Source organism: Merops nubicus, unplaced genomic scaffold (assembly GCF_000691845.1).
Source record: "Merops nubicus isolate BGI_N331 unplaced genomic scaffold, ASM69184v1 scaffold17506, whole genome shotgun sequence".
Lineage (NCBI taxonomy): Eukaryota > Metazoa > Chordata > Aves > Coraciiformes > Meropidae > Merops > Merops nubicus.
Genome location: NW_008614527.1, coordinates 1 through 24,983, shown reverse-complemented (window position 1 = coordinate 24,983; position 24,983 = coordinate 1). Strand labels below are relative to the sequence as shown.

The 24,983-nt window shown below is 38.7% G+C and overlaps 1 protein-coding gene across 1 annotated transcript; it reads left to right on the top strand.

Annotated features, from left to right (window-relative positions):
• Positions 1–244: 244 nt before the first annotated feature.
• Positions 245–23,033, top strand: CIR1 (corepressor interacting with RBPJ, 1; the record flags this gene model as incomplete). Its single annotated transcript, XM_008942269.1, has 11 exons — positions 245–385; positions 761–855; positions 1,387–1,460; positions 2,229–2,234; positions 2,637–2,650; positions 2,738–2,793; positions 3,142–3,190; positions 3,390–3,507; positions 18,871–18,977; positions 20,406–20,491; positions 22,199–23,033. Coding segments are annotated over 11 exons (1,476 nt in total), but the record flags the coding sequence as incomplete, so codon positions are not given.
• Positions 23,034–24,983: the final 1,950 nt, after the last annotated feature.

Here is a 24,983-nt window from a genome sequence, read left to right as displayed (position 1 = left end):
AGCCGCTTGCTGGGGGTCCGGGGGTGTCCCCCGGGCGGTGACGGGCTCCCCGCAGAGCAGCGGCCTGAGCAGAGTGTGCCGGCACTCGCTGGTGGCACCGGGCTTGGGGCAAGGGCGAGGAAGAGCTGGGAAAAAAGAAATGCTTGGAGCTTCGGGCTTGCTTGTTCATAGTTGTGTGCAACTATTGCTTTTTCTGGGCTCCTGCTTTTCAACACCTGCTTCCCTGGATAAATGGGTTCCCTAGGCTGTCCAGGAACCCCCCACCTGTCGGTATGTGCCCGTGTTTTCCCAGTATTTCACCCCTGCCTTGTCCCGATTCCAGGTCTCGCTTCCCCACAATCGCACCGTTCCAGTAGCTCCTGGAGAACCGGGGGCTTGGGGTCTGGTGAGATGTAGGTGAGAAAGTGTTCCTACAGGGAAGGTGGGGACACAACTTTAGTGTTTCCTGAGCCTGCTTTTTCCCTTTTGATTACTAAACTTGCTCATGTCGTTTCAGTTCTTAAATATCATTGGAGTTGTAGCTTATCAGAGTTGCTGCTTATGTGAAGTTCGTGAGTTGAAATGCAGGATGGAGATGATGTATCTTATATTATTAGAATGGAAATTTTTCCCCTGTTCACTATTATTAGTACATTAAGCTAATAATAGTTATTATTAGCTATTATCACACCTAAAAACATTACTTATGCTTTTAGATGTGAGTGCGTTTTGTGGTAGTTTTTGTGTTTGTTTAAAGTGGAAACTTACTTGTTTTAACTAGGTATGGATGGCGGAACAGAAAATCTCATATGATAAGAAGAAACAAGAAGAATTAATGCAACAATATCTGAAAGAACAGGAATCCTATGATAATAGGTGAGAACTGGCAAAAAAATCCCTTTTTCCTACTGCCTCTGGTTCTCATGACAGTGAAGGACATACTGTCAATTACTTCAAATACAGTGTGCCCCTGACCCTCGTAGTAGGAGAGGACAGTGACACATAAATTGGTGTCTGATTAAGCAGAGATTACAAGAACTATTTAAAAAAGTTAACGGTCGGTGTCTTGTAATTAATTTCAAAATATGTCACATTGCACAGAACAGCGGGTAACCTTGTGTAACAATGTATTTGTGTCACACAGAAATCTGTCTTTTGTAATTCTGTGGACACAAAGTTATGTTTCAGTTGTAGTTGGAATGTCTGATTCTTGGTATGCCACGGAGCACGCAGAAGAATTGACTGGTCTCTTAGGTTTTTTGATACTCAACTTTTGTTACTCTAGTTTACAAATGAAAAATTGCCAGTTATGGTAATTTCCTGCTGCATGTTGGTATTATTTTCAATAAATAATACCAATGTGACTGTTTTGTGCTTAACACCCTAAACTCTGTCCTTTTTATTTAGGTTGCTTATGGGTGATGAGCGTGTGAAGAATGGTCTTAATTTCATGTATGAGGCCCCACCAGGAGCAAAGAAAGGTATTGTGGTTTCCTAATCACCAGCTGATGGCACTGTAAAGCCAAAAACATTCTGAAGAAATAGGCACAGTGTTTCTTACTTAAAAATAAAGTGTTCATAGTGAGTTAATGCAAGAAGGTATGATTTTTAGTTCTTCCTGTAGGAATGTGCAGACATACATAGTGTGTAATAATTTTGATCTCACAGTACTTTAATTTCTTTCAAACTGAGAATGGTTGAGGTTTTGTTAAGCAACAGTTCAATGTGAAGGGGAAAAAAACAGGTAAAAAATCTTTCCTGGCAACAGCAGAAATTCTGTCCTTGACCAAAGGTGTTTCTTTAGCCAATTCTAAAGCCATTGGGTGAGGAGGACTAGACTTTACCAAGGCAATGACTTGGACAACACAAATCTATATTTTAGCCTATTCTCCTTTTTAAAAATAGCACGGTCACTTTTGCTTAGAAGTTCTGCTGGTAGTTTGGTTTGGTGCATGTCAAGCATAGGAAATACCAAAGCTAATTAGTGGGCGTTTTATAAATAATAAAGACTGTGATTCTGTAATCAAAAGTGCTGGCTGACCTGACTCTGATGGGTCTGCCTGTGACTGTATGTAGTAGATTTGTAAACAGAAGTTACTAAGTACCTCATAGATACTCATATTAGTCACTTAATTTTAGCAGAATCTGAGTGTAAGTGCAGAACTAAGTAAACATGTCCCCTTTAAAATGCATCTTTCCCATTTGCACAAAAAAACCTTGGAAATGCTTGGGTGGACTCATTCTTGTAGAGCACAGTGTGCAATTACTTAATTTTAAAAGCTCTTGAAGTAATCCCTTAAGCTTAGAGCAAGTACTGTTTTACTTTAGTGCTTTTTGCTAAAAAAAAAAAAATCTTTTTTTAAGGTTTTAAAATTAAGTGTTCTTGCTATTTATCTAGATACAAAAAGCTTTTAAACATTTTGGAAATCAAATCATTAGAGTTTTAAAAGATGATTCTGTTTTTAGAGGATTTGTAACCGTACACTAGAAGCTGATTACGTGTGCTCTCTTTAAATAAAGTTGCTTTCTGAGTATTTGCCTTATTGTATTAGTAAAAACCATAAAATATTTTGTCCCCAGCCTAGACAGCAGCTGTATTTTACATGTGTAGTTAATGTATTATTTCTTTTCTTTCCATGATTTCTGAAAATTCCAAGAGGAAACTAAAGAGGTATTTCATTCCATCATTTCTTTTCCTTCCTACTTACCTAAATGTGTTTTAAAAAATTTAAAATTTACCATGTTTTCTATTTTATAGCAAGAAGGAGAGACTGAATACAAATTTGAATGGCAAAAAGTCGCCCCTCGAGAAAAGTAAGATTTTGGATTTTATCTGAATAACTTTTTTTTTTTTTTTCATCTTTCTTATTTTTCATATCCATTTCTTTTGGCCCCCTTTTTCTTTTGAGCAGGTCACTTGTGTAATCCTTTCATATCCTGGCAGTTAAAACCTGCAAACCTGGAACTATTTCCTTGATCAACTTAGTTTGGGTTTGAATTTTACATCCATCTTTGAAAACACAATGAAATGAATGTGCACTGGAAGTGTGTCTCCAAAATGGATACACACTTAATAAAAGGTAGCTCTCTATATGATGGTTTTAAAAAAAAAAAAAAACATTATGAATTGAGTATTTGTTTTCTTCTGTGTTTGTGTAACAGATACGCAAAGGACGATGTGAATATCAGAGATCAGCCCTTTGGTATCCAGGCAAGTTACATAAATTTCACTCTGTGGATGTCTTGGGTATAGTTCAAGTATTACCTAACTACAGAACATTCACATGGATTCTCTTAATTTTATCATCTCTTTCTCAGTGAGTTTAAAGACTTATGTGTGATAATGGACAGTTCTGTAAATGTTAAGCTGGACTGTTAACTAAATTATATCCTTTTTTTTTTCCTTTGAGGTGCGGAATGTGAGGTGTATTAAATGCCACAAATGGGGTCACGTGAACACGGACCGAGAGTGTCCCTTATTTGGCCTTTCGGGCATTAACGCGAGCTCCGTCTCCAGCGATGGTTCAGGTAGGCGGCGAACGTCTCTTGAAGGTGCTGCTGGGCAGTTGTGGAGCAACTCCTCATGTTTCATATTAGATGGTGTGAGTTTATCGTATATATCAAAGAGTTGATGAAATGGGGAGAACTCTTCTTTACTCCTGAAATGCTGGGGTCTGAACCCTGAGCCCCGAATTAAGGTTGACATATGGGTGATTCCCACAGCCCTTCATAAAGAGGTGGTGAGTTTGCCTTATAGCTTCCCCCCAGGGTGCGGCCGGCCCTGCAGGGAGAGCCAGAAGGGAAATGAGCCCCAGGGGTCCCGCATTGAGTTGACAAAGGTCAGGTGTCTGCTTGGGGATAAAAGCTGGGACCACTTGCAGGGAGGCAGGAGTGTCTGTCTGTGGAGTGCACTCCACAGAGCTTCCTGGTTCAGGGCAGACCTCCTGACTCTCCCTGGAGCTGGGCCCCAGTCTGCTCAAGATCTTTGCGAAGGTGGGCCGATGGGGTGAGAGTTGCCATGTGGGCACCTTTCTCTTATGTGTTCAGCTTGCTGGTTTGGCTGTTTCCCATGCCAACTGTGGGCAACCTCGGGTCTCGGTTTGTACCACCTGTTGTGGGCTGAGTCGTGTCATTTGTGGGATCGTTGGGGGGGGCATCAATCATGTACCAGCTGATTGATCTGTTTGTACCCCCAGCGATCATTCATGGAATGTCCTTTTTGCTTACAATACAGTCTGTGTATTGGTTCATCTTCCTGCTGGTGGTGGTATCATTTTTGTTGGGCCTGGTCATTGGCAGAACATCTCCAAATGCAGGATCCAGAATTTCAAGTGAATTATTTCAAATGACAGGAACCTGATTTTCTAATTAGTAACATATTTAAAAGAGATTCCATAATGTCTGTTACTGTGATTCTCTCTGTGGGAAAAACTGAGAAGCTGCAGTGAGGCTTTTGATATCGGAATGACTTTTTTTTTTTAAATTAATGGTTTTAATTTAATCAGTTTAATTTAATTAATTTAATTAATGGATTAATAAATAATTTAATTAAAACAATGGATTGCAAAGACTGTCTCAGTTCAAATTCAGACAAACTGCTTGGAAAAGCTGGAATATATCAGTATATTTTTGTTACCACTTGGGAAAAAAGGCGAGATTTTGGTTTTTACTAAGTGTAAATGTGCTTCTGTAACTGGACAAGCAATGGAAACCTACATTTGCCTGGTTTCTTTTCAGCTGGCTTCTTGTTGTTTCCTGAACTACAATTTTTTCCTCTGCTAGCTTTCCTGTTACTTGAAGTCACACAGCATTTAGTGTGAGATGAGGTTCAAAGAAGTGGATATACACATTCCAAATGAATAATTTTTTGCCCACAATATGTTGTTTTCTATACATTAACCCAAGTTTGTAACACATTTAAAATTCTTAAAATTGTGACATGTTGAAGAAACACCTGGTAACATGGATGAGTCTCAGCCTTGCTGTACTAAACCTCAAGATCGTGTGCTGTATTGTGTGTTCAACTTTGCAGGGATACTGTTAGCTTTGCACACTTTACCTTCTGGTTTTCTTCTGTCTTTCCTCGGGTTATCTATTTTATGGAGTAGTTCTTAATTTTATTACATATTTAACCTATGAAGAATCTTGCTTTTCAGAATTAGGTCACGTAGATATGTCATTTCTTTGAGATGAAGCCTGGAAGACTTAAGGAAATGGTGCCTCTTACACTCCTCTGCTTTTAGGTGCTGTCTCATGATTATACCATTGTATGATCCATCCTGTAGTTGACATTCTCACCCTCTCTATTCAGTAGGTTACAACATTAAATAATTTTACTGCCTTATTCTTACAGAAACTGTGCTTGGAGTGTTTGGTGGTGGTAGAATTACACCGTGCAGCTTTTACATGTCAGATATGCTTTTGTGCCACAGAGCTCACTCCTCACCGAATTTAAAACACGTGTAAATTTTAAGAGCATTTGGCTAGGAAAGCAGAAGGTATTTGTACATGCTTGCACAAATTTGAAAATGGACTCCTTGTTATTCATAACAGTGTAATATGGACGCTTTGCAGACTAACTGCTTGTTTCAAACCTAGCTGAATAACTATCTAGGTGTAGGCAATGTTTGCCTGCTGGGGGTGTTTCCTAGTCAGCGAGTTGTTCTCTGGGTAGCTGTCCAAATGGTCTTTTTATGCCCAAAGAGAGGGATTTAGAACATATGACGAATTTTGCATGAAGGAAAATCCTGTAAAACTACTTAGATGTTTTCAGACTCTGCTAATGCCCTTCCATTTTTCACTCTAGAACTCAGAAGACAGTGTGCTGTGTTGAGCATAGGCTTTTTTATAGGGTAAGGAAGGATTTCAGGGAGTAGGGGTGAGTGACAGATCAGCATTTGTATATGTAATTTGTAAGATGTTGTTCTTGGATTTGACTAGTCAGCTGTAATGATACTGCTACTTTATCTTTCTTTCAAGGAACCTATGTAAAAACAGTGTAGGTAAAGTCTAAAACAATTTTAAGTTCTTGATAGCAGATACAAGGCTTATAGGAAGTGGTAATGTCATTAATTGGATCATCAGGTAAAAGGTTGTCTGCTTTTTCTAACCTCAGGAATACAATCCTTTCATCAACTTTTCTAAAACTTCATCTGACTTAATAACAAGCTAAATTATACTCCTTTGGCGTCTGGAAATTCCTTCTATGTAAATGAAGTACTACAGTTAAGAGAGAACACAAGTTGTTGAATTCAGTGATTCTCTTAAGACTCATAACTCATCCATGTGGTATGTTGAACATTTTTTTTTATTATTATTATTTTTTTAACTAAACCCTGACACCAGTCCTGTCTTGTCTGGGATGGGAGTAATTATCTTTGCGTTGCTGAGAGTTACACCTAGTTGTTACAGTGCTACAGATCTGCAGTTAGCTCTGTGAAATTAACCTATACTGAGGGTAAAAGACTTTTTACATTTCCTAACAAGACACTGCAACATTAAAAAGACAATTCCTATCGTGTTCTGATCAACACCCCCCAACAATATAATCTTGTCTTGACCGTTTCTCTTTACTGCTCTTTGTTTCCCTTTGTTACTTATACTTGGTGCTTTGTTCCTAGACCTAGTGCTGTCATGGTCAGAACTTCAGTCAGTTGATGAAACAAATTGTATTAGAAGGACCCAATTTAGGCTGTAAACCACTTGGGTTTTTTTTTTTCCCCCAAGGAGCAAATCTTTACAATTTGTTTGATAAAGTCTTTGAGGATAACTCTGTTGCTTTGACGTTATTTACTTGGTAGCACTTTATTTCATCTGGTTTAGTCTTTTCACCCTGACAGAAGACGATCTCGCATCCTTTTCTGGCAAACTGAGCTCAAGATTATTTTTGGAGGGCAGTGTGTGGTATTTACACTACATGAATTTAGGTAGTGTATCCTAAACATTAGCATTCTTCAAACTTTGAAAACACATCTCCCCTGCTAGACCACGCAGTGTTGGAGGAGCATCCTGGCTGGTAACAAAGCTCTGAGCAATCGGTGCTGAGGAGCCCTTGGCCATGTGGTTCTGAATCTGATATTTTAAGGACAATTAGCGTCAGTCATTTCTGCAAAAGCAGCTTTTAAGAAGTGGTCTGGCCTCCCTGTAGGAGGCGTGTTCTTCTGAACCCTATTCTTTTGTTTTAGAGAAGCACATTTAAAACAAGAGAAAACAGATTACTTTTTGTTCACTGCTGGCTTCATGCACTTATCCAAATGTGTTTCTATCCACAGAACAGTAATGGTAGAAACCTCAGCTGCACTGCTCTTAAGAACTGAAACATCTCATACATACACATACAAGTTGAAGAACCACAGGAGAATTTTATTATACACTTATCAAACTCATGGCAGAATCCCATCATGTAACAAGTTTGAAGCAACTGCTCTCAGGAACCTCAGTGAACAGAGCTAATTAACCTGGAAAGGAAACAGGGTGCTTTGGCCCTGCTAGGCAGCTTAGCCCCACACAGGGCTCGATCGCTCCCCCACAGCAGGAGGAGGGAGACAGCTGGAAGGGTGAAAGAGAAAACTGAAGGGTTGAGGTAATGATGGTTTAATAAGTAAAGCAAAAGCTGCATGTGCAAGCAAAGCGAAATCAGGAATTCATTCACAGTTTCCCATTGGCAGGCCAGGGGTTCAGCCATCTCCAGGAAAGCTGGGGGCCGTGTGTAATGGTTGCTTGGGAAGGCAAGTGTCATCACTCTGAACAATCCCCCTTTCCTTCTGCCCCCAGCTTTATGTGCTGAGCACAGCGTCTGGTCAGTTGGGGTTAGCTGTCCCAGCTGTGTCCCCTCCCAACTTGTGCATCATCAGCCACTACTCACTGGTGGGGCAGCCTGAGAAACAGAGAAGGCCTTAACTCTGTGTAAGTTCTGCTTAGCAATAGCAAAATCATCCCTCTGTTGTCAACCCAAACAGCACAAACCCAAAACATAGCCTCATATGAGCTATGGTGAAGAAAATTCACTGTATCCCAGCCAAAACCAGTACAGTGTTAGCCACTGTATTCCTGAGAAATCCTTATGCGTGTATAAAGGATTGGCACTTACCTAATTGGAGGTATGTTCTTGTGTTTCTCCTTGGTCAAAAGCAAATTTTTTTTGACAGAATATGAGGGTAAAAGTGTTTTATTAGGTTTACCAAATTATTTAGTTAAAGACAGTGTCACAATCCGGTGACAGACAGCAAGAGCAGCTTTTCCCCATCCTTCCCTTTCTTCCTCCAAAAATTGGGCCTTCAAAGGTCTTAGTTGAACGGTGACTTCAATTTAATAAAAGCCAGGGGATATAATGTTTTGGTTGGGTGTTTTCCTAAATGCTCAAATTAGTAAGTTTGAGTATGATGTAGACTCCTGATTTGAATTAAAAAAAAAAAAAAAAGTTTAAGTAATGCAGAAGCTAAACTCAAAAGCGCTTGATACAAGTTCAGGTTTTGTTCTAATTCGTTACTGTTTCAGAAAAAGAGCTAAACAAAATGTCTTATTTGGACTCAGACTATTTTTTCAGCCTCAGAGGAACTGTTTGAGTTCAAATGAATGAAAATGAAATTTTACGTCTGATTAGTAGCGTTATTTAAAGTTCCTGCTCTGGTTCTCTGAGAGGAAAAAGAAGAGTTACTGATTGCCCATGTATGCTTTCTTTCACATCATAAATAACCGCAAATACAAGCTTTTTCTTCTTAAATTCTATAAGCTGTGGTCCTCTTATTTCAGTGGAAGGATACTTGTCTTTGAATCTTATGTGAAGACTGCACAGTAATCTTCCTCTTTGCACAGAAACTGATTGGTAATTGCTATTTTGGATTTAGTGTTGAGTATCTTGTATGCAAAGAGCAGTCATGGACTTCAGTTTAGTCTGGTGTAACTGCTGCAAGTCTGTGGCACAGAGCTGTATTCTGTGAGGAAAAAAACTGTCTTTCAAGATCTGACATACACTACAGCGCTCCTGCAAACAGAAATAATTACAATCAGTCCCTTAACTTGGGCACAGTGGCTTGGTTATTTTGCTTTTGTGACCATTTTACTAATCTATCTAGCAATTCATAAAAAAAAAAATAATAATCTTACCATTAAAAAAGCGTCTATTGAATAGTATCTCACCAGTGAATAGAGATTATTTCTGCAATAAGGCAATTTCAGTGGATGTGGTTATCATAGGATAATCACACCCCTGGGGTACAGCCTTGTCTGTAATCTCCCAGGAGTGTAATTATTTCATGATAACCGCACCCCCTGGTGTTGCATTATTTCCATTATGAAACTCTTAGTTTTAGATAGAAAGTAACTTACTTTGATCACTGGAAACTGCAAAGTAGTGTTAGAATGTTCCAGCTGTGAGGCTTACAGAGACCAACTTATAAGATTTACTTCTCCTTTACAAAGCTAAATTGGGCAATCAAAGTGCTCCTTTGGGCTAAACTGATATACAGTGTTCTTTAACTGATAAAATCCTAACTTTCAAAGTTCAGACAAGATGAAAATAGCAGTTATGGTTCTGAGTTTGTGCCATAGTGTATACATGCATGTGTAAAATATGTACTATGTACCAGCAAAAAAACCCAAGTCGCTCCTTCTAAAAGTTTACCTGTGTTCATGGTCCTTTGTTATCATTAACCAGCAGCATCTGTTGTTTTTTGTGCTTTTAGTATTGCTTTTTGCTCTGTTTTTTGTTGTTGTTGCTTTGTGGTTTTGTGGCTTTGGTTTTTTTGTTTTTTTTTTTTTTTTTTTTTTTTTTGGGTTGGTTGTTTTTGTGAAGCCTGGGAAGCCTTTGACTTTATTAGAACGCGAAGTAGTTGGGGTTTCTGTGCAAAAAGTTTTAAAGTAATCAAAATTGCCTGCAACTTTCTTGGTAAAAGTAAAGTTAGGATAGACTAAATACCTATTTTCTTGTTGTTGCTTTGTTTTCCTGCAAGCAATTTACTTTGTTTAATGAGCGCTAAAAAGCCATGAAAGCTAAAATGGTCACAACTTTCATCGTATGGATTTTTTTAGAAGAAATAACCTGCTAGGAATCTATTACTGCTTTATGAAGACAGGTATTACTACCTTATGAAGTAAGGTTAGCGTCTCAAATGGGGAGCTAATTTTATGAATGGTGTAGTTAGAAGTGGGGTGGTAAGATTATAAAAGGTTCTTGTGCTATTGGCCTATGAAGCCTAAGCCTGGAGAGTGCTGGGCATCCTTCTCTGCTGTGGACTGCTTTCAGTGTTTTACAGCTGACTGGCATGTTCTGTCCAGTCAAATTACTGAGAAGAAAGAGTGCTGTAAAGTGATGATCATGTTGTGGAAAATTTGGGCAAATAATGGTAAAAAAGTAATGGAGAAACATGTATATGTAGGTAGACCATTATGGCCTACAAAGATAAAGAAACTCTAGGTATGTCTATGCAAATGCAGCCTTCTAAAGATTCATTATCAACTCCTAGTTTGTGCCCTGTCTTCATCACCTGAGTGCCCCTAAACTAACTGTGGTTGTGTTTTCTATAAGTCACTCAGTATCTTCAACTCCTCCTTAGCTTTTGGGTGAAATTCCTTTCCATAGTAATCACTGAAATGATCATACAGAGACAGTAAAACAGGAGCTCTGTGTCTACGTTACATTGTGGCTATATCCCACTGAATTTTTTTCAGTGACACACACAGTACTTTTTTATTTCTCATCAGATAAGAATCTGCATTGTATCAAGAATGCACAAATTCATTTAAGTGTTCTCTTGAATCTATAAGAGCAAAGAAAAGGTATCTGAATGTTAGCTGTGAATATTTGTATAAATGGTCATCTGTAGAAACATACAGTGTATGAAACCTTCCTTTATAATCTGCAGCTGAGACCTTTGATTGTGAACAGTAGGAACCTTAACTAAATCTTCACATAGTTTAAGAACTCACATTTTAGAATAATCCTCTATTTATGTTTCAGAAGCCTCTATTCGGTGAATGCATAACATACAGATTTCTATTAGCAGTCTTGTTCTTGGTGTTTAAGCAATAAATTTAGATTCCTGTATCAGTTTGATAATGTTAAATAGTTTTTACTACTCAAAGTAAAAAGGAAACTTGGGATTCTCTGAAATAGCCTGTGACAAAAGCATGATAAATTATGCTGAAATTCTGTGCTAAAGTGTTAAATTCACTTAAACTGCAGGCCCTCTGAAGAAGAGCTAATTAAAAGCCATAGTGTTTTTATCCACTGATTTCTCTCAGTGTCAACTGCAGCAGTTGCTTTGAAGTGTAAATATGGTCTGAATGCAGTCATCTCTGAAATATATGGAAAAATAATCAGTAAAAAGTAATCAATTCTGCATTAATAAAGGCAGCATGAATTTGCTACATTCTTCATGACCATGATCATGGTCACATAATTTTGATAATAACTCTTTGTCCTTGAGGAAAACAAGTGCCTACTCTTATCTCTGTCACAACTGCAATGAAAGTTCACAGATGACACAGTGTGGTTAGGCTTAGCCTGTAACTTTTTTCCATTTTTGTGCAACTTTCGGAAAATAAATAAGTAAATAAACCAACACATATGAAACTGTGGAGAGCACAGAAAATAGTATATAGATATACTGACAAAATTGTCTATACTAATTTTAAAGTTAATTCCCTTTTAAAGCAAAATCTAAAAAGCCTTGTATTGTGCTATGCTTTTGCTACCACCCAAAGAAGGCAGCATTCTGAATTCAGAGTATATTCACCCCTCATGTGATTATGTGCTAAACAAAAACCCACCAGCAGAATGGTTTTCTAAAACCTAGTTAATGGGAAAGAAGTGTCTGCATATTCCCGAGAGCATTTATTTCTTTATTTTTCCACAGCAGAGAGTGGTGTTGGTATCCCTGTTACATAGAAGATCAAATTTCAGTTTGGAAAAGTTAGGGCGTTATGTTGTCTGAGATGCACATAAGCCAAAATGAAGGCAACATGCTTTAGGCCGCCTTTGTTAACAAAAAGTATGTAGTAATAAAGGATAAGCCTTGAAAGTATCTCCTTGATTCATAAATTAGTTTTTAAACATGGTAGAGTGGAGTAGACAGAGTGTGATGTGCACTGGCAAATTGGTAGCAGATACACAAGTGTGCTTTGTTACATTTATGTTCATGTAAATTATCTCTCTAGTACCAAGTCAGAGGAAGTCTGATGGTACAATGATGGTGATATTTTTAGATTAAATTTTCACATCTGCAAACTAAAAGATGGCCCACGCGAGAGCACATTTTCAGGAAAGGAAAGCTCAAAAAAACCCCTGCTCTAATTATTCTGTATTGACAATACACAAAATGAGCATCAGTTGAAATAAAGGTAAAAATACAGTAATTAAAATGACACCACAGAGAATCTACTGCCTTTTTCAGTAACTTTTACATTGAGCAGTCTATTTCATTTCATAACAATAAGTAACTGCAGCCGCTACCTAAGTGCAGCTGGTCATAGTGACTTCCTCTGCCACAGTTGGGAGTAGTGGTTACACTATTACTGCTGCTTATCTCTTTGCTTTCCATATATATTCCACCATAAAAATCCATTTAAAACTTCATTTATTGCTGAGAATAATTCAGTTTGCTCATCTGCACTGGTGACAGTAGTGAAGGCTTTTATCAATAAATTGAGCAGATACTGTCAAGTCTATGCATCACGAGTAGCTGAAAATAATACCATTATTTTTGGTGATGCTGGCAATCATAATGTTATGGTCTGTCCTTACTGCCACTGAAACTGTTGCAGAAAAAGTGGTATTTAATTACAGTTGTTATGAAAAGAGGTTTTAGCATACTGTTCTCTAGTATTGTATAATTCAAAAAATGAACTTTAGATGTTTTAATGGAGGGCTGCTAGAGGGTGGGTTACAGTGAGCATTGTTCTCCTAAGAGGAGTCCTCGTGCCCCTGCCTCTTAGGGAAAACATTCTGGTAACAATAAAGTGTTACTTACACGCTGGATTTGTAGCTTCAAGAGAAGTGCAGACAAGTCAAAAATTAGCTGCAGCTATATGTTTCTCTTGTTTCTGGAAGGGAGTGGGGGGTAGTAATGCAGGGTGGGAGAGATTGCTGTAAGCTAGGCATTAAGTAATCGAAATCCAGAATTGTATTTCCCCCCTCCCCCCAGTTGCTTAATAGAAGCAGAACTGATTCTGTTAAAATGATCTCAGTTAAGTGTGATAAGAAATCGGAGTGCTCTTTGTTACAAAAAACTCAAATTTACAGTGTGTTGTAGACATTCTAGTACAATATCCTTCTGCAATCCAGTATTACAGGTGCTCACGTAGGCATCAGAAAAAAATTCTATTTACAGCTCTTCTGTTCATTTAATTGTACAAATATTAAAAAGGTGCACCAGCAGCTGTCAAGCTAAGGCTGCACTCAGGTTGTGGTTTGTGAAGTCTAAAATCCTTCTTTTCGCACCATTGAGTGGTTTGAGTTTCCAGATTCTGTGCCCTAACTCTGAGTCAACTGAGCTATCTGGATTTATTCCTTAAATAGTGTCTTAAACAGAAGATAACAGAGATAATTAATGCAGCAAGAACTTCTGTAGGAAGTCAGATGCAGGAAGAAACTCTAGCCTGTTTGCTTGACAACACCATTTCTTCAGAATTATAAAGGCCATGAAAAAATATTTTTAAAATCCTTCAGTGAATTGTTAACTATGGAGCCTCTTTTGTGCAAGCCCTTTAATATAATTTTAAGTATGTGTAGCTGTAGGAAACTTAACAAGTTGTCAGTTGTCTTAAAGCATAAAAGTATGATATCTGCATGCAATTAATTCCACTAGATGATAAAAAGCTTTTCTGGGATTATTAATTCATTTTAAAGCAGACAAATGTTTTAAACAAGTGTCATCTGGAAAAGTTTTAAAGGTTTTTTCTTTTTTTTTTTTTTTTTCCTCCCTATCAAAATGTAAATTCCAGAAAATAAGCTTGACAGTCATATTCAAAAATAGCAAGGTATTGTGTTTGACTGGTTTCAGGGAGAAGGAACACAGGATGAAACATTGTAACTTTGAACTTATTTTTAGTTTGCTGATGGGAGAGTGCCGAGAGACTAGCTGTCAGAAGTTGTGGCCATCGGCTATTTTTACAGGATTCCTGTATCTAACATTCTGCCAACTCATGGCACAGTGCCACATCTGGGTGTTTTCACCTGCGTGAGATCACACGTGTAGCTTCTCAGACAGTCTCATAAGTCCATGAGCAATGCATATATGAGGACATTGGTTTTCATGGTGCACAAAGTATTTTTCTGTGCCTGATAAAGGAGTGATTTTTTGCAAGTTGATGGGTGCTGTTCAGGAATATTTAGCTAACATCTGTTCCCAAGATTGTCCCAAGAAACTGGCTGTTTTACAGTTTATGACTTAACTGGAACTTAACAAGATGAAGGTATCTGGTTATCAGGTATATTTAGTACTGTTTTGTCTGATGATCATGGAGGGCGATGACCGAAGTGTAGTCATAAGCCAAAGAAAGGCTGAAAAGATTTACCTCTTTGGCTTACCAGGCAGACCAAGTTTGATCGTGCTGGGCATAGTCACATTCCCAGCAAGGAGGACCCACAGTCGGTTCACATCAAATCACAGAATCACAGAGCATATGGGCTGGAAGGGACCTCCAGAGGTCATCTAATCCAACCCCCCGCCTGCCATAAGCAGGGACATCTCCAACTAGATCAAGCTACTCAGAGCCTCATCCAGCCTGATCTGGAATGTCTCCAGGGATGGGGCCTCCACCACCTGTCTGGGCAACCTATTCCAGTGGTCTGTCACCTTCATACTGAAGAACATTTTCCTAACGTCTCACCCGGATCTCCCCTTTTCTAGCTTAAAGCCATTACCCCTCGTCCTGTCACTACAAACCCTTGTGAACAGTCCCTCCCCTGCTTTCTTGTAGGCCCCTCTCAGGTACTGGAAGGTCGCTATAAGGTCCCCCTGGAGCCTCCTCTTCTCCAGGCTGAACAACCCCAACTCCCTCAGCCTGTCCTTACAGGAGAGGTGCTCCAGCCCTCTGATCATTTTTGTGGAAAGGAAGAGGCCCTCTACTAGCCAGTGTACTGGTGGCACCAAGACTTAAGCTGTAGCTCTTAAATAAAGAATTCGAGGGCAATCCTGAGAAGCTGAGGTTTTGCTTCTTTATGCTTTTTCCACACATTTTGGCAGCAAGACATCTTCCAAGACTCTGTGAAGAAGCAGCCCAAAAAAAAGTGTTACAAGCCTCAGTGCTTTCACGTCAAATAGCGGTGCCCAGAAATCCTGGAAGACCTCAGACTGTCACTGGTATTTCAAAGAAGATCAGATCTGCTTATCAAAATCATTAAAGTATAAATAAAAAGCAGTTTATTGAGGTGTAGATGGGAAAAATAAGTTGCTGAGCATTTTACTACTTTGATTTCAAGCAAAGGAGTTTAATTACAAGAATAATTTTTTTTTTTAATTATTCTCGTGTTCCAGAAAGACAGTAATAGTTGTGTGCTGTTAAGCTGTGCAGCCATTGTTAAATATAATGTCTTAATTGAACTTCTCAGCCTGGACTTATTAACCAGATAGAAAACAGTCACTTTAGATTTCTCAGGTCAGGTACTGTTTCCTCCCTGCTATGGCCTGTGGGACCTGAAGTGCACAGGAGAAACCTCGGGGGGTTGGGGACTCCCCAGGGAGGCTTTCAGGAAGTTGCTGCATAGTGAACAGTTAAGTCATTCAATGATTGGCTAGTGTGAGCTGCTGTGACACGCCAAGATTGGTTGGTGGAGAACGGGAGGAACTTGTGAAAAGGCATGAAGAGGTTGCACTTCAATGAAAAGGCGGGTTCGTTGTTGGGCTGGGTCTGGGCCTCCTTCACCACAGCAGCCTGACACTGCTGCCAGAGCTGAGGTAGCGATGAGGTCTTGTCATTGGGCAGCAGGAGTTCAGTGGCATCAGCTGTTCAGAAAACAAGCAAGAACAAGTTCGCCTGTGTCTCCTGCTTTTTTAGCTGCAAAGATCACGTGCTGCAGGAGAGTCTCCCGTAATCAGTGTAGTGGCCAGTGTGCTTGTGTCCTGCCTGGCTGGGGTCTGCATGAAGAAGGGTTGTAAAACAGGACTGTGTTTTGACTCTGCTTTCATTTAAGGGGTTGGTTTATTTTCAGAGTTGTCTTTTCTAGTCTTATAAGACATTAATTACAGTAAAAATAATGTACTTAATGCTTTGTGGAGATTGTTGCATCTCCTGGTAAGCTAGGCTGATCCTAAATTCCTCTTTCTCCCACTGCAATTAAAGGGAGACAAACAGGAATAATTTTTCATAAGCCACTCTCAAGGTCCTGTAGATGCATTTGGTGCAGCTTCTGCACATCCACAAAATGTGTGTAACAGTGATTTGTTAACTGACCTTATCATGGTCATCACGCTACAAATTAAATACTGTAGGTGGAGCTTGATGTTAAGCCAGATGTAGGAACATCTTGATGTTAATAAACAAGGAAACAGAAGTCCTATAAATTTATTTTCAGCCTGGCTTGCGTTGCTTGTAAGCTTACCTGTGTTTTTGTTTTTGAAATCTAATACTGATTTCACCTTTAAAAAGTGTATGGAAGCTAACTCAGAGGTTTGCATGTGGTTGTGTGGTGGGTCCCAGCTTGAGCAGCTGCTCCAGCAGGTCCCTGTCCATCACAGCACAGCTGATGTCCGTCAGGCACAAACTCACAAAAACCAACAGCATTGTGCATCCATTATAAACTCCTCATGTAAAAGACGAAATAAGTTTGCTTACCTCTTTCCAGTGTTAAGCACAAAGAATGCCTGAAAGGTTCATTTCCAGAAAATAATTTTGAGCTGTGCTTCTGAAGACCAATAAGCCTTCATGCTTCTCTGGTCTTGATTCTGCCCATAGTCCTTGTGTGGAACCACAGTTAGGGCTTCTGTCTTAGTCCTTTTGCCAGTCTCCTCTGCAGATTTGGACAAGTTGTATTCCTCTGTTTATCTAACCATGCTAATGGGAATAATTGGGTATCCAATACACATCAAAGCGTGTACAATGCCAAGACACTGAAGAGGGAATAGCTGGCAAATGAGTTAGGTTGCTTTGCTAGGCAGTGGTTCTTACTGCTTTTGGGTAACAGGGCAGACTCCAGGTTTCAATCTGGCTGAACATTTTGGTTTGTTTTGGTTTCTTTGGCATGATGAAATCTTCTACAACTCTACACTTTGTCTTCATTCGGCTTCCTTATACAGGACTTGGGTTTGGTTTAGTATTGACTGAATCTTGGGGCTGGTTTATGTGGCCTTTTTCAATCAAGACATCAGCTGGTACCAAGTTATGTTGTCTAATGTCAGTTTCTGTTCCAGCCAGACTAGATTTGGGCAGGCAGAGCAAGCTTTTAAGTTTGAAATAAGCAAAAATGTAGACACTGGAGCCCATATACATTAGTTATGGGCTTACAATTCAATTCAGTGAGCTTACAATTACACTGACATGTAAAATGAAAAAAAAGGTTTTTGGTAAAATATGGGAGGGGGGCAAATAACCTCCTACTTAACAAAAATGTAGACTCAAGGAAAGACTAAAAGGTATCACATTAGCAAATTCTTTTGCCTGGCAAAATATGGAACATGTGAATAGAAAATCAGTAATGCAGGGGCTCCTTAAACCATTTTCAAAGTTTTGTTCCTTCCTGCTTTATGTGCAGGCCTGTTTGTTTCTGTAAACAGTACATGATACAGGAAAAACAAGCAAATGTTGAAGTTAACTTTTTCTTTGAGAAAGTGCTATTTTACTTTCCAAATAATTTCCTATAAATAAATAGTAAATAATCAGCCTTTTTGTAGTTTTCTGTGTTAAAAACATACGAGTTTTGTCCATCCTCACAACTAAGAAATTCATGAAACCACAAAGCAGGGTTGGTATGTTTCATAAGATTAGTAAATCTTATCATTCCAAGTTAGTTTTCTGAAGTAATAGTAATCATGTGCTCCAAGCTCTATTTTACATTCCTTCTAATTTATATTTACCTTATACAGTAGTGCTAATTCATTGACGGTAGCTAGTGAATGAACTGTTAAGGAAGTGTACCAGAAGTGACCTAACAAGCAAGTTATGATTAGGTTAAAGAAAAAGTACCTAATCAGACAAGTACCTGAGGTTTTGATGATCACAGGTGTTCAATTAAAGCGAAAGAGTGAGTTAAAGGGTTTATAAATTATGCCTTCAATGATCCAAAATACATCTTGTATTTTGCTCCTTTTTAGATGTTTGCAAAGAAAGATGGCATGTTCCTAATCCCAAACACTTACTCTAATGTAATATACAGCGTAATTTTTAAGATGATAAAACAAATGTCTTAGGAGGTAATGTCCTAGAGACCCAGCATATTCAGGAGTCCCTGGAATAAGTAAGGACAGATAATTTTTTTCATGTATTTGGTATTTTTCCTGTGTGTACTGAGTTTCTAATAACAGTTACTTCCTATGTTCAAAAATTTGTGTCATGAAAAATGCCTTATTAGTGACATATTAGAAGTGTGTTTTCCCATTTTTTTAGGGGAGAGGAGGCACCTAAAAGTCTTACTTAATGTGCATTCTTTTGTTTTCCTGTACTTTTTTACTATAACAAGAATATATTACTAGACTTACCTCAATATATTGTTTTCAACATGACCAAGGTACATAAGAGAATCCCTGTGTACTTAAAGAAAAATGCAATTATTTTCTATGCTGAATCTCCGGACTGCTGTTTTAGAAAATCATATCTGATTATTTGCTCAGCAGAAGATTATTGAGTTGATTTAGCTGTGATTTTACTTAACAAAGCTTCAACTGAATTCCTACTGTGGAGTCCAAAAAAGGTAGAGAGATATAAATGATACATTCAAACTGTGATTTTTGTGAACAGGGCCATCAATGCACCCCTCGGAGCTAATAGCGGAGATGAGAAACAGTGGGTTTGCACTGAAACAAAATGTGCTGGGGAGAAACTTGACCGCAAATGATCCATCACAGGTAATGATCTTTTTACCGGTAAGCTGAAAATGTCTATAAATCTAAATGTGATTGCCTGTGAATTGCTACTTAATGTTTTCAAATATGCATATCCATAGGAAAGCCGAATAGCTGTACTGGTAGAAAAATGTCCCAAAATTTACTGTTTTCTGGCTTTGTTTTAGTCAGAATGGTGACTCGTAAATTACTCTTTGTAAAACCACATATAATGAATTAAATCCTTCCTCTGAGTGACTAGAAATTGCGTTTTTCATAGAGGGGCTGGCTAGGGGTTTTACTTCCTACTTCTGATCCAGTGCTAGCCTTTGGATGAAAACTGAGGAATTATGCACAAATAATTACTGCCAGGAACACTGTATCTGAAGATTGTTTTAAACTTGATTGACCATTGTTACATTTATTATTTTTGGGAGTGAAAACATTTACTTGTCTTTACTTAGACTGCACAGAGTACATTTCTAATTGAGGTGCTTTAATAAAAATATATAGTGCAAAATTCATATGTGGTCCTTGAGTGAGCCACCGTTCATATGGCAGGATAGTCAAACCACTAGGAAAGAGGGTTGAAAGTGAAACACTGAAATCTTGAGTAAGTCAACAAGTATTTGTGTCTCCACAGATGGATATGCCTTTGCATTTAGAAAAGCTATGCACCCCAGAAAAAATGCAGCATATAGATCGTGTTAAATAATTCACAGTGATACCGGGATGTTTGGTTTATGTTAGGTGTGGTGTGGCTTTTTTTGGAAGAGCTTTTTAATCTTATTTCTTCTTTCCCCTCCTGAGTGTGGCTAAAATTAAAACAATCACAGTGGAGAACTGTAGTGTACCAGATGCACATAATCTGAAGAATTTAGGGTCTTCACTTTGCTGATTGCGTTGCTGTATGTAAGTTATATGATGGCAGTATTTTGCATTGCTAGAGCACTTCATGAGTGTTTAAAGACTAATAACACAACAGTGAGGTAGATCTGCTAATACCCATTTTCCTAATGACTAAACCGAGACAGAAAAGTAATTTGCTTAAATTACTCTGGGTTTGAGCAGGACTAGCATCATCTTACCTATTCATCCAAGCATGATAACAATGGAGTGAGTTATCCTGGGGAATCATGTGGACTCCAAAATTGGCTCATTTTTGTTAACTATTTCAGAAAGGTTTCTGTCCCTAGCAGTGATTTTTTCATATGTTATTAATAACTCCTGTTGTATAACCCCCACCTACTCAGCTGTGAGACAGAACGTGGGAGGAGATCTTGCTTTGTAGCGAGTTTGCTTTTTCCAAAGTCTTCAGATGACTTAGTAATGCAAATATATTTATGCCTGTGCAAAAATAAGGTACACAGAGGCAGCACTTGCAGTAAAGAAATCTGAATGAAGAGATTCTTTTTATATATAAGAATGTAATGTCTTAACACATTTTCCTAGGAATTTGTTGCAAGTGAAGGAGATGATGATCCAGAAGTTGAATTTTTAAAATCACTGTCAACTAAACAAAAACAGAAACTTCTAAGGTAAGTGTGGTAGCTTGTGGAGGGCATCTCTATCACAAGTAATTCTGACCCCACATGATTGTCTCTGTAACTAACTCTTCAATGCCATTGAAGAATTTAGCACCATCGGTGCAGAGAAAAATAAGTTTAAAAATTAGTTTAACGTATACTTGACCATAAATGACATTATGCAGCATGGTTTTTTAATCTGGTTGTTGTTTTAATCTGGCTGTTCTAATCTAGTTGTGATCCATTTGCACTGGGGTTTATTTCCAATTTACCTGGGATACTAAATAACAGTGGGCTCACTGAAGGTGCTGTCAGTTGCTATTTTAAAATACACATTTGTGCTCCGTTGTTTACAGTATCTTCTTCCAGGATTAACAGTTCTATGTTCTGGTTTACTGGTTTACAACTTGGCAAAGTTTGTTACCTTTTCCTGTAACGTTAAACCCAACCTGGCGTTGCTGCCCAGGGCCACGTGGCTCTCGGAGCAGGGTTTGCAGTTTGCTGCTCCAGCAGAGGGAGCTCCCACAAACCACTGGGTTTGTACTTCTAATGAAAATTTCATGAGGTTTTCAGACTTTGTTTCTATCCTGCTGATTTCATATGTCAGGTGACTTACATTTTTTTGACCTCTGTTAATTTGCAATGTTATCTTAAAATAACCTGAAAATATTTTAAATGCAAAATATTTATTACAGGCTGATAGATCCCATCCAGGTATCACTCATTAAAATGGCCTTTTAGGTTAAAAGATGTTCTGTGTGTAGGCAGTGGGAGGAGTCTAGAAAGGTGAATGACAAAGCAGGTACATGAGTAGGTAGGTATGTATGGTATTTGCATATATAATAAATAATTCTCTGAAAAATGTTGGCATATTTTATGTTGCTTTTAAGTAAGGAATGCGTGTGCAGTTTGAGTAACTTTAAAAGATATTTTGTTTGAGCTTCTGCTGTCTCAACACAATGAAGTTTTACTACTTTATATTTTGAAATCTGAAGTTCAGTAAATATTTGGGTTTTACTGGTCTGAAGGGATTTTTCTTAAATGCACTGAAAATAGTTTCACTATGCAGTCACTGATTTTTTGAGAAGAATAAACACAGAAAGCAAATTAAACACTAGGTGAAAACTGTCTGATATCAATGAACACATTGTACATGATGGAATATTGTACTTGTGGCTAGAAAATTTCAATCTCTAGTGACAGAGGAGGTTATTGAAAATATTTGTATTATTTGCTTGGAGATGTAGGCTTTAGAGTCTTCATTTCCATCATTAATAGAAAGTGTTCTAATTGCATTTTTTCATTTTCAAAATCTCTTACAAAAATGCACAAACAAAAGCACCAATGATTTTCCAAAGTCTCCAGAGCAGGATAACAAGGAAAATAAAGCACTACTGAATGTATTTACTTCTAGTGACAAATTGACATATCTTATGTATGTTTTTTAAAATTAAAAAAAAAATCTAAAAATAATATTCATACTGTTTTGGGGGAGCCGCTGTGGATTACAGGAGGATTCTTACTATGGTTATTGTGAAGTTAGGAGTTTGAAAAGAATTCTTTGAAGAAAGAGAAGAATAATTCAGCATGATTTTATGCAAAATTGTGTATTTACTGTGTAAGTCATCAGCAGTAGTGAACTTTAAAAGACAATGAGTTTGTAAGTTAGAGTATCTTCATAACTCTGATTGTGCTGCTTTTATATTTTGGAAATAAAAGGAAGTTGGATCGTCTGGAGAAGAAAAAGAAAAAGAAAGACAGAAAGAAGAAAAAGCAGCAGAAGAAAAAAAGCAAAAGTAAACACAAGAAACATAAGATGAGATCCTCTTCCTCATCCTCCAGCGAGACTTCAGTAAGCAGCAGCGATAGCGAGACTGACAGCAGAGATAAAGCAGCACAAAAGGAGGTGTATTCTAAGAAAAGAAAAAAAGACAAGTTTTCAGAGGCTAGCAGCAGCAGCGATTCAGAAGGAAAGGCAAAGACGAGGAAGGAAAAACTTTATGAAGATCTCTCCAGTAGTCACGGTAACAAGGACAAAGGTAGGGAGCAGCACAGACTTTTAAAGCAAGACAGTTCTGCGGAGAACAACAAATGGAGCTCCTGTGAGGGGGAAAGAAAGTCCAAGAGCAGATACCATAGCACCATCAAGAGAGAGACTGAAAGAAAGGAGCGAGACAGTAGAAGCCAAAGCATGGATGAAGGAAGCAGGAGAAGCCCTTGCACAAGTCACAGCAGCTCCAGGCAAAGGCAAATAAGAAAATGTCCAAGTCAAAGCCCTAGTGAAGAGCAGCACAGGAAAAAGGAAACCAGAAGCCCCAGCGCAGATGTGCGCAGAGAGAAGAGAAAATGTAGAGAGAGCTATGGGGACAAGTGCAGTGAAGTGGAACACAGACAAAAGAGCAGACACAGTAGAAGCAGAAGCAGAGAGAGAGGGAAAAAAAACAGGTAGTACAGGGGACAAGTGCAAACGAGAATGTCTCTGATTTTTGGTGAACACCTTTAACAAGGGCTCAGTTATGTACTGCTGTTTGTTTTCCAGCCTTTCTAACTAGCATTTCCTTCATAAAGCAAATAGTACTGTTTCTATAATGTTGGGATATTTGTAAATTAGGTAATAATGTTATGGTGTTTTTCTTACTTTATAAATACACTTGTTGGCAGATACCTCTTGTATACATGCAGTAATCCATAGACCTGGCTTTAAAATATTTTGGATCAGTATGTGATACTCTTGGTTTTGTCAGTTATTATTTCTGTTTAGATGTGAGGGAAAGCAAAGAGTAATTTAGGAAGAGTCCTGGGATATGCTAAATGCTAGCAAACAGTTGAGACAGTTCTGGATAAAACCACGGCTTCTGATGTCAAAGCATTGTATTCTAGGAGGGTTGTTTGTGTTTTTTTCATCCTGAAGCCTTTTTCCTAAAGTTCCCTGTAAGAGATCAATTTCATGAGTTAAACCAACAGAGAAACATAGTTCACATAAGTGTGTAGCAAACATTTTTTGACCTCCTGCAGTGTACAGCTTGGTCAGGGCTATCTAAACATCTTGAACCCCTGTTGGTATGTGTCAGTACAATGTCAAGTTATTGTTCAATAATCTCTCAAGACATGAAAAGAATATTTACTTCCTCAGCCGTTTCAGGTATTTCATTGTTTGTGGTAGAAAGTTAATGTAAATAGTCATCCATTTGTTTTCATTGAAACAAATCTTTTGGGTGTAAAGATTGTCAGTCATTTCCTGCACACATTGTGATGAACTTCCATAATAAAATACCTTATTCTTTAAAATAATAAGACTTGCTGCCTTCTGCAGAGTTCTGAATTGGTACAAATGCACAAGGCAACACTTCACAAGGGTTTTGTTGGAAAGGAAACGCTTCTCTGCCATGTCAGGGTGGTGGATGGTAGTACCTTACGGGTGAAAAGTTGTCACCATTTGCAGTATTGTGGCAAGCAGCCGCCTTTGCCTCCCCACTTGCAGGGCAAAGGAGATTATCTTTTATTACCCAGTCCACTTCTACTTAAAACAGTCACTCAGAAGTTTTTCACTATTGCACAATGTAATAGATGGTGGCAGTGACTTGGCTTAACTTTTAAGTGCACATGAATGAGTTTGAAGGGTGAGCCATTAAGGGATGTCACCTTTTAGATATGTTTGTGCTAGGTTGCTCCAGGCATGCCTGTTGAAGTAGCTGGGAGTTAAAGGGTGCACACAATTCAGCAGTCAGGCCCTGTATTAATGTGTGTGTAAGCTCTGATTTGGAGCAAACAGAAAGAATAGGAGGAGACAACCAAAACGCCCATATGAACAATCTAAACAAAACCTCTTGTGAAGAATTTATTATCCTCCTGTGTAAGAAAGGACAGAGTAATGTGACAAGGAAACTGCATGTTCTGGTAGAACATTTTCACGTTAAGTGCAGCATGAAACATCTAAGGAATAAACAGTAAGAAGTGGAAGGTGCCTGTCTGTTGTGTGTGGCACAGAAATCTGCCCACCAGCGTCTTGCCAGCTTGGCAGCTGCAGTGCAACTGACTTCTACTTAAGGAAGGAAGGACAGCTCAACGTTGACAGTTACAGGCATTTTTGTGAGCCCTGCATTTAGTTCACATGTAGTTAAGGCATTATGCTATGTACATCTTCCCTTTTTCTCAATGGGAAAAGACTGGCAAATGGCAAGGGTTTGTCGTGAGGGACGGCTGTAGTGAGTGAAAACTAAACCGGAAGAACAATCACATTTTGAACTGGTAGCCCAAAGGCTACCAGTTGAAGAGATTTGAAACAGAACAACCATCCTTGTGACACCTTTCCTGCTTCCAGGGCAGCCCTGGGAGCCTTGGGGAAGGCCGGTGCAGCTCTGGAGGAAGAGGCTCGCTGCTCTCGTTGCTTTCCTTAGGCCAGTTTGTGCCGCCTTACTGCTACGCGGAGCGGCCCTCGGCGTCCAAGGCGGCCGTGGAAGGGTCGTCGAGGCGGCGTTTCCGCGGCTTTCCCGCAGAGGCTGCG